Source organism: Nyctereutes procyonoides, unplaced genomic scaffold (genome assembly GCF_905146905.1).
Source record: "Nyctereutes procyonoides isolate TBG_1078 unplaced genomic scaffold, NYPRO_anot_genome, whole genome shotgun sequence".
Lineage (NCBI taxonomy): Eukaryota > Metazoa > Chordata > Mammalia > Carnivora > Canidae > Nyctereutes > Nyctereutes procyonoides.
In genome coordinates, this window is record NW_026575034.1 from 17059854 (window position 1) to 17070292 (window position 10439).

Below are 10439 nucleotides of genomic sequence, written 5' to 3' on the forward strand. Positions count from 1 at the left end.
CTACTGGCTGCTTCTGTGTTTCCTGTTCTTTCTTTTACTTCTGTCCAAAGTGATGCTCTTCTTCATAGCCCTCTGCTCCTCACTTTTAAATTCTAACCTTCAGAACTCTGTCCCTCTTTATGGGTTCAGTTATAGTGTCTTCTACTGACACCTTCCTTAGGTGTAAATTGTAAGCTCCTCAGAAGCAGACTCCAGTTCATCTGGGTCTGGTACAGAATGTAGCACCTAAGAGATGCTTAAACGTTGAACTGAGTATATCTAGAAAATGAGATGCATGTATATCTAGGTTTTCTCAGTTTCCCCACTTTGATTCAGTGGCTATATTCTTTTGTCATCAGTTTAATCTCTTAAAACATCCTGATTTGTCTTTTGCAATGGCCCTTTACCAGGCCCTAATTTTCTCCCAGGTGAATTGCTGCTGAAGTAAGAATCTGATTGGTTTTCCTCCCTCTAGAATGTCCCTATCTGCACTCCCAATTAATCTTCCTGAAGTATTATTTCAGTGGGGGTTCACTTTTCTTTTGATCAAACTCTGATTCTAGTTTGCCTATCAGAACAAGTTTAAACATATTATTTTGACATTCAAGGATCAGATCATCTCTCCTATATTTAAGCAACATTTGCTCTCAGTTTTCTCCCTGGAGCATCATGCCACGTCTTTGTTACACACATGCATCAGAGGTTTTGGGATTTTTTTTTCCTACCTCCACAACTTTATTTATTCACCTAGAATGTCCTCTGGCTATCAAAGTTCTGTCACTTTTCAATCTCATCTTTCCAACAAATTTGAAATACTCATTTGTTCCTTCTTAGCACTTACTACTTGTATATTTGACATTTGCTTATATTCTTTTTAATGTTCAAATTGACAAATTTTAAAGTGGAATATCAATGTCTTGTATAAGCACAGCAGGGAATAAAAACATATTAGAGATACCTCCTTCCTTTAAGAAGTTTATAGTCAAGTGACTATACTTTTGAAATATTTAATTTTTTAAAGATTTTTATTTATTATTTATGAGAGAACAAGCAAGGGGAGCAGCAGAGGGCGAGAGCGAAGCAGACACCCTGATGAGCAGGGAGCTTGATGCAAGGCTGAATCCCAGGACGCTGGGATCATGACCCAAGCTGAAGGCAGACGCTTGACCGACTGAGCCACCTAGGCACACCAAAACATTTAAATCTTACATAATTATGAAAGTAACACATGCTTGATGAAGAAAACCTGAAAATTGTAGAAGACCATGAAGGATAAAAGCAAATTAAAATCATTGCAAGAAACATTTACTGAGAACCTAAGACAAACTGCTTATATTCAAAGAACTTAGAGTTTGTAGATAGACCAACCAATTAACAGCCAATTAAAATTCAATATTTAAGTCCTTTAATTGAGGCAAATGTTGGTTTTTAGAGCACAGAGAAGATATTTTGAGCTGAGTTACTGAGGTTACAGTTTACCAAACTCACAAGGATATTCCAGGAAGGGAAAACACCATATGCAAAGGCACTCGACTCACTCAGGGGCACCCTACACTGAGGCTGAAGTAGAAGGCTCAACATCCTTTTCTTCCAAAAGGGTTCCTTAAGGACAAGAGACTTCCTACCCTTTGTATTTACTGTAGCACCTGATTATTAAGACTAAGTTATTCTTTCATTTATATGCCCATTATCAGCATCAGCATGGTAAGGTCCAAGGGCAAGGTCCATATTTTACAGAGCTTTGTATCCTGCATGACAAGTAAATCTATCAGTTGAATCTATTTATATAAATGTGATATGATTAAAATGGGCTGTTACTTTCTGAAAGACCTGAGTATTTCCAATTTTTGTTTGTATATTCTTTTTAATATTCACAGTATCTATTATCCAGTTTTTCTTTATGAAATTTGTACCTCTTCGTACTTATTCCCTAAATATATTTGCTATCCCAAAAAATTGTTAATTTAGTCTGATTTTGCATGAGTCATGTTTTGCTTTATATTGAAGGTACATAGATGTTTGATAATGCTTTCTAAGGCAATGGAGACAAAGTTTAAAGCATGATAACAACAGAGAATATTATTGCTCCAGCTCAGTTTTCACATTGCAGGGTGAAGCAGCTGACTGATGAGGAGGAGTGTTGTATCTGTATGGATGGTCGAGCTGACCTCATCCTGCCTTGTGCTCACAGCTTTTGTCAGAAATGCATTGATAAATGGTAAGTTATCTGCTACCCTCATGGGATAGGCAAAGGTCAAATGGGAAAGTGTACATGAATAAACTTCAAAAAAGACAAAAATATTGTGGTTAAGTATATAAGAGATTTTGTTCTTTAGTACTTTGAAATGTATGACATGCTTCCTCCTCCAGTTAAAAATATTTTTGTATTTAAAGTTTATAAAATGTGGCAATGTGTCTTAGTTTTAACAGTTTACTTTTGATATAAGATTTGTGCCTGACTTGGCTAGAATCGCAAGCTTCCCTTTTTCTTCATTTTCCTCATTTCTATATTTTTTCCTCTGTATGTGATGAAAAGGAATAACATGAATCCTTGAATACTGATTACTGGACCTGGAGGGAACTTTAGAGATCAGCTAGTCAAGTTCATTATTTTACAAAATAAGAGTGAAGCCTTTAGGTGGCTTTATAATTGACATACAATAAACTACATATATTTCAAGTATAATTTGATATGATTTAACACCTGTATACACCCATAAAAAAATCACAGTCCAGATAATGAACAAATTGATCACCCCAAAAGTTACTTTGTGCCCCACTGTAAAGTCTTCTTCCCAACCCTTCCTTCCAGTCTCTAGACAACTAACCTGCTTTCGATCACTATAAAGTAATTTGGATTTTCTAGAATTTTTATAAATGAAATCATATAGCATGTGCTCTTTTTTCATTCAGCATAATTATTTTATCCATATTGTAGCATGTTATCAGTAATCCCTTTTTTTAAGATTTTATTTATTTAATTAGAGAGAATGAGCTTGAGCAGGGGGTAGGGGCAGAGGGAGGAGTAGAGAGAGAATCCCGATCCCACGAACCTGAGATCACGACCCCAGCCAAAATCAAAAGTTGGATGTTCGACCAACTAAGCCATGCAGGCACCCCACAGTAGTTCCAGGTTTTTTGTTGCTGAGTAGCATTCATTGTATATCATAGTTTATCTATTCACCTGTAATGGATATTGTGTTGTTTCCAATTTTGGCCATTACAAATGAAGCTACCATATACTTTTGTGGACAGGTCTTTCTATGAACATATATTTTGGTTTTTTCTTGATTAAATACCTAGAAGAAGAATGTCTAGATCATATGGTGGATATATGTTTAACTTTTTAAGAAACTGCCAGCTGTTTTCCAAAGTGCTTGTACCATTTTGCACTCCCACCAGTAACGTATGAGAGTTCTAGTTGTTCTACAACTTTGCCAATACTTAGTAGGGTAGACTCTTTTTTTTTTTTTAATTTTAATTCCAGTGTAGTTAATATCAGTGTTAGCTTTGGATGTGCAATATATGGATTTAATAGTTTCACGTACTACTCAGTGTTCATCGAGATAAGTATACTCCTAGTCCCCTTCACCTCTTTCACCCATCACCCTACCCACCTCTTCTCTGGTAAGTATGGTCAGTCCTTTTAATATTAGCCATTCTAATAGATGTGTAGTAGTATTCATTCTTATTGTAGTTTTAGTTTGTATTTCCCTACTGACTGATGATGATGAGCATCTTTTCATATGCCAAATCTGTATGTCTTCTTTGGTGAAGTGGCCATTCACATCTTTTGCCCATTTCCTTATTGGGTTGTTTTCATATTAAGTTTTAGAATTCTTTCTATTGCTTCTTGGCCTTTTGGCTAAGATCAGGTGAAGTTTTAGAATTCTTTCTATATTATGAATACATGTCCTTTATCAGATATATGACTGACAAATATGTTTTCTCACTTTGTGATTTGTCTTTTCGTTCTCTTAGGAATCTCTTTGAAAGAATACGAGTTTTTAATTTTGATGAGGTCCAATTTATCAGTCTGATTTATGATTTATGCATAGTGATTTTAGTGTCATATCAAAGAAATCTGTCTAACCCAGGGTCACGAGGATTTTCTTCTATTCTTTGGGAAGTTTTATAAGTTTTAGGTTTTACATTTAGGTCTGTGATCCATTTTGAGTTAATTTTTTATAGATGGTGTGAGGTATCAATCAAAATTCTTTGTTTGCCAATGGCTATCCAGTTGCTCCAGCACGTTTTGTTGAAAAGACCATCTTTTCTTCACTAAATTGCCCCTTAACCTTTACTGGAAATCAGTTGCTGAAATATATGTGGGTCTGTTTCTGGACTCTTATTTTGTTCCATTGATCTGTTTATGTCATACCAATACCATGCTACCTTGCCTAATGTAGCTTTCTGAATCGAGTCTTAAAATTAGGGAGTGTAGGCTCTCCAACTTTGTTCTTTATCAAAGTTGTTTTGGTTATTCTAATTCTTTGCATTTCAAAATGAGTTTTAGAGTCAGTCTGTCAGTTTCTACCAAAAAAGCTGTAAGGAATTTGGTTGGAATTGCATTAAATAAATAGATTGATTTGAAGAGAGTTTTCTTAAGAATATTTGGTTTAAAAAAAAAAAAAGAATATTCGGTTTTCCAATCTATAAACCCAGAATATTTCTTCATTTATTTAGGTTTTCTCACATTTCTCTCATCAATTTTTGTAGTTTTCAGTATGGCATATCTTTGACAGATTTATCCCTAATTACTTTGAATTTTATACAATTTAAATAGTATATTTCAATTTCTGATCAGTGGTTGCTAGTATTTAGAAATACAATAGATTTTTATGTATCAATCTTACATTCTGCAAACTTATTAAACCCATTTACTAGATCTGATAGCTTTTTTGTAGATTCCATAGGACTTTCTTGAATGTCTGAACATCCTTTTTCGAAAATATTTTTTCTGGATATAGAATTCTAGATTGATACTATTTTTTCTCTCAGTACTTTAATGATGTTGCTCCACCCTCATTTTTCTTACCTTATTTCCCATGAGAAATATGCTATCAACACTTATCTTTTTGGCCCTGTAGGTAATGTGTTGTTGTTTTTTTTTTTAATTTAAGATTTATTTGTTTGAGAGAAAAATCATGGGGCAGATGGAGAGGGAGAGAAACAAGCAGACTCCCCACTGAGTGCAGAGCCCATGTAGGACTCAATCCCAGGACCCCAAGATCGTGACCTGAGCTGAAACCAAGAGTCAGAGGCTTAACGAACTGAGCCACCAGGGAATCCCTGGTAGTGTTACCATTTTTCTTTCTGGCTGCTTTTAAGGATTTTTTCTTTATCATTAATTTTGAGCAGTTTGATTATGATATGCCTTCCAGTAATCTTCATGTTCCTTGTGCATAGGGTTCATTGAGCTTCTTGGATTTGTAGGTTTATTGTATCATCAGTTTTGAAAAATTTTGAGCCATTATTTTCTTAAGTATTTTTTTCTGTCCTCTCCCTTCTTCTGGGACTCAAATTACACATATATTAGATCACTTCAAGCTGTCCCATGGTTCATTGCTGTTATTTTCCTTTTTGAAATAATTTCCTCTGTGTTTCATTTTGGATAGTTAAAATTACTGTCTTTTCAAATTCACCAGTCTTTCTTTCTGCAATGTCTAACTTATCATTAGTCCAATCCAGTGTATTTTTTGCTTCAGATATTACAGTTTTCACATCAAGAAGTTCGAGTTTTTAAAATGTCTTCCATGCCTCTATTTCATGTTTGTTCTGTCTTCTAATGTTTTTAGTACGTAGACTACAGATATGATAACTGTTAATCTTCTTGCCTGCTAGTTCTAACATCTGTGTTCACTTGGTTTTGATTGGTTTTGATTTTTTTCCTCTTCATTTGGGGTTGTATTTTTGTGTTTCTTTTTATGCCTGGTAGTTCTTGACTGAGTGCCAGACATTGTGATTTTTACCTTTTTGGGTACTGGATATTTTTGTATTGCTATAAATATCTGTGAGCTTTGTTCTGGAATATAGTTACTTGGAAACAGTTTGATCCTTTTGGGTCTTGCTTTTATGATTTGTTAGGCAGGACCAGAGCAGTGTTTAGTTGAGAGCTAATTATGCCCCCCTAATGAGGCAGGACCCTTCAGAGTACTCTGCTCAATGCAGGAGTTAGGAAGCTTTCCAGTCTGTCTGGTGAGCAGGCAATATCCCAAGCCCTGTATGAGTTTTGGGTACTGTTCCTTCAAATCCTTTTGGGTGATTCCTGAGCCTCAGGTAGTTTCCTCACATGCACATATTGATCATGACTGCCGAATATACTCTAGGGGGACCTTCAGTAGATTCCAGAATTCTCCCTTTATGCAGCTTTTTGCACTTAAGTACTTCGGTACTCTGCCCTGTGAACTCTAGCTGCCTTGGCCTCCTGAGAGTCTCAGCTGTGTCTCTTCAACTCAGAGAGTCTGCCAGGCTCCATCTGGACTTCTTCTGTTTACTCTGCAGCCTAAAACCTCTCAAGGCAATAAGCTGGCAGTTATAGGGCTCACCTTCTTTGCATCCCATCCTTGGATGATTGCCTTGTGTTGTCTGATGATGTGTTGAAAGCCTTGTTTCATGTATTTTTCCAGTGTTCTAATTAAGTGGGAAGATAAATCTGGTCTCCATTGGCCAGAAGCAGAAGTTGACTCTTAGAATCGTGACTTTTGTGCACAGAAGAGAACATGTAATTATCTTAATAAAATATCTCTGAGGAACCAGAAATGAATCTGAATAATATATGCCAGCTCTAGCTTTCACATTTAGTTTTTGGAACAGATTTCTAAATTTTTGTACAAAAGCCAAAGAACAATTGATATAATTTAATTACTTTGGTCTCACTTTTCACTGAGAAATGAAGAGAAAAACATTCTCCCTGCATCACATGTTTCTGGCTCAAATGTGGTATTTTTGAAATTTCCAAAATAATATTTGTCAAGACAAAAAAAAATCCCTTCGGAAAACATAATCTCATTCAAGTGTTCATATATAAGTTCTTTCTCTATCAGAAAAGTTATTCTGCATGTAAGGTTCATCTTCTGTTCTAAACCTTGAATGCTTCCATTCCCTTGTTTTTAGCTGCAGAAGACAGGGAAAAACTCAAATGTCCTCTGCCGGAGACTAATTAAATGAATTCTGGCCTGTCCATACAGTGTTCTGTTTAAAAAGAACAGACAGCTCTAGCATGTACTGCTACATAAGGGCCTATATGATATACTGACAAGTAAAAATAAATAAATAAAAACAGTAATGTATATATACACACAACCTTAATCATGCTTAGCCTATCTCTAGAAGAATATGTAAGAAACTAGTAAAAGTAGTTGCCCCTGGGGATAAGAATTAAAGATTAGGGTGGAAAGAGATTTATTTTTCACTGTATACTTTTGTTGCTATTTACTTTTTTTAAAGCCATGTACATGTATTACTTTTCGAACACACCTATTTTTTAAAAAGAAGAAAAAGAAAACAAACTGTTCTTTATTTGACTCTCTGATAGGAGTGACCGACACAGGAATTGCCCTATTTGTCGCCTACAGATGACTGGAGCAAATGAGTCTTGGGTGGTATCAGATGCACCCACCGAAGATGATATGGCTAACTATATTCTTAACATGGCTGATGAGGCAGGCCAGCCCCACAGGCCATGACCTTGGGGTGAAGGTCTTCTGTTGCTATTATGAGCTACAAACACTTTGGTCATGGGAGAAGAATGCAGGGATATTGTGGCACAGGCACAGAGAAATCAATTTTCCCTTACCCCCTTATTTTCGCTATTCTGACAATTTGTTCCATTTCTTTTGATAAACTTTCCATGTCTTCCATTTATAGTAAACTAAAATTTGCTACTGTTTTAGACCATATTTTTCTATTATTTATCTGTTCTAATATATATTAGAACTAATTGCTCTTGAATCCTTTGCTGAGGTAACAGCAACATTTCCAGAGGCTTCTGAAACACTATTTTTCAGGGCAGGAGTATTCTGGAATCTATTTAGTTAGGTTTAAAATAAACCTTGAATGTTAAAAAGTTGTAGCCATCTGAGAGAAAATTTGAAGTGACTGAAAATGTAGAATATATCAAAGTGCATGTTACTACTTAGTCTTTCTGCTGGAATCTAAGGAGTGTGTATGCCCCCTTGTGGTTAATTATTGCTCCTTTAATAATTTTTACTTGAAATGATCCACAATTATTTCATAACTTTAGCAGTGTGTTTTGGAACTACATGTTTTTTACTTAAAAGCCTCCCCCCCCCCCATGCTGTCTAATTTGGGTGAGGACTATAAAGCTGGGTGTGACTTTGCCTTGTAAATGGATTTCTGCTGGGGAATCTTCTTGGCTGTTCGGGAAATGGCTTTCCCACAGCTGGGAAAGTGTTTTAAATAGCTTTTGATAATGCTCATTCATCTTGAAGTTTCAGAAGGAAATTTTTCTTCATCACAAATCCTGAATTTTGTATTTCCAAATTATGATAAATCATTCAATATTGGTTCGTGGTGCTTTTATTTTCTTAACTTCAAGGCATCTTTCTGATGTTTCAAAGTCTTCAAATTTCTTACATTATTAAGAGAAGAAAATAGGGTATAGCCTTTTAAACATATGTACAATAAACACCTCTGAAAATTAGGAGGTAATTTGGCTTTCTACTATTTCACTGTACTTCCTTTGAAATACTCTGAGAAACTGTAGTCATGATGGAATTATGATTTTCAGTGACACTTCATTTTTTTAAAATCTTGCTTATAAAGTAAAATTTTTGTTTTATGTTAAACATTAACATTTTAGCATATAATAAAACTAAAACCTGATGTCTCCTTTAAAAAGGTATGTTGACATTCTATCTAACTTTTCTGACTTATTAATGGTAAGTTGCAGATATTACTATTTTCCAAAATACCAAAGTACACCTTTAAGTTGCTGCTTGTTGATGGTGGAATTTTTGGATACTAGGATTTTAATAGGCATGCAAATTAAATAATTCATTTCTATAAAAAAATGTCTGACCAAAGGTAGCTTGATTTGACCCAAAAAATACTGGTAATTAATAGGCTGACATTCATGATGGAGAGAGCTCAGTACCAAATAGCTAAACACTCACTATGGATATTTATACAGGCAAGGTATCAGGGAATCTGTCGTATCAACCTGGCAACGCATTTGATGGTTTGTGTGACCTTGAAAAAGTCCCTTCTGCTAGTTTGTTGGTTCCTTCTTTAGAAACTGAGATTTTTCTGTGGTTTTCATATTTTATTTCAGCAGTAGAACCTTTTTTTTTTTCAGGTAAAATCTTACTCAGAACCCCTACACATACATGCTACCTACCCTGTCCCACACACGCATACCATCCCTCTATACGAAAGTCATATTTTATTAATATAAATGTCCTTATGGAAATTTTATATGCCATAATATATTTTATAAAGTCAACCGAGAAAAACATGTATAATACATTGGTAATATCCAGGATATTTGGATTTGGTGAGTAATACAGCTACATGATGGCAGTTGTTTTTTAAGTTAATTTTTTTTCAAAAAACAATTTTTTAATTAAATTCAAGTCAGATTTGCAGAACCTAGAATCTCCTCCATCAGTCTTAGTATTCCATGAGACATATTTTGAAAACCTTGGGATAGATGATGTCAGACTTTTCCAGCTCTAAGATTCCAAACTGTCCTTTTGGATTAAGCTTGGTTAGTTTAACCCAGATTGCCTAATTGAAGACTGTTTCTGAAAATGAACAAAGTTGCCATACAGGGTTTTGGATCTTTCCAGGTATAGCTGATGATCTTATCCCTCAAAATCCTTCACCTTTCAAGGAATTATTTGACAGTAAACCCAGCGACTTGATGTTGCCCAAACCTTTTTACTTTCCAATATGAGCTCCAGGTCACTAACTGATCTACTGTGAAATAGAAAGTGTTTTTATTAGTCTTGTTAAATAAATGAGCACACAGTTGTTTTGCCCACTCCATTATACTGGGTGGTAATTCTTTAGATGTGAATGTTAGGTAGGTTCTACTATTATAACTAATCATAAAAGTTGTAAATTTGCTTAACGGATGAAATGTACACTTTTGGAATACTGTATAGCTTTGTCTTTTTCAAATATGAAGTACTTAAATGCACTTACTAAGATAGGAAATATGATGTGTGCCTTGTAGGATCTGTGAAATGTTTTCATGAAGTCTAAGGAATTTGTTTTATAAGTTATAAAGTTAACTAACTCAGTAACAAGAAGTTTACTCATATTGTAATGCTATAGAACTTTAGTTTGAGAAAATGTACTTGACTAGGTACTGAATTTAGAAGTTGAGAATAATGGTATCTGCTTTATTCTTAGGACAAACTGGTATATTGTGCAATAATCTTTAGCAAGTAAATTTTAGATTATTGAAGAGACTTTTTTCTTACCTAGTTTCA

The 10439-nt window shown here is 34.8% G+C and overlaps 1 protein-coding gene across 1 annotated transcript in view; it reads left to right on the forward strand.

Annotated features, from left to right (window-relative positions):
• RNF141 (ring finger protein 141) overlaps window positions 1-7880 on the forward strand; it is a 33847-nt gene extending 25967 nt beyond the window's left edge. Inside the window, exons 5-6 of the mRNA XM_055317527.1 lie at window positions 2090-2197; window positions 7517-7880. Of these exons, the coding sequence (XP_055173502.1) occupies window positions 2090-2197; window positions 7517-7667 (259 nt within the window). The 3' untranslated portion in view covers window positions 7668-7880. The remainder of the gene's footprint in view (window positions 1-2089; window positions 2198-7516) is intronic.
• Window positions 7881-10439: the final 2559 nt, after the last annotated feature.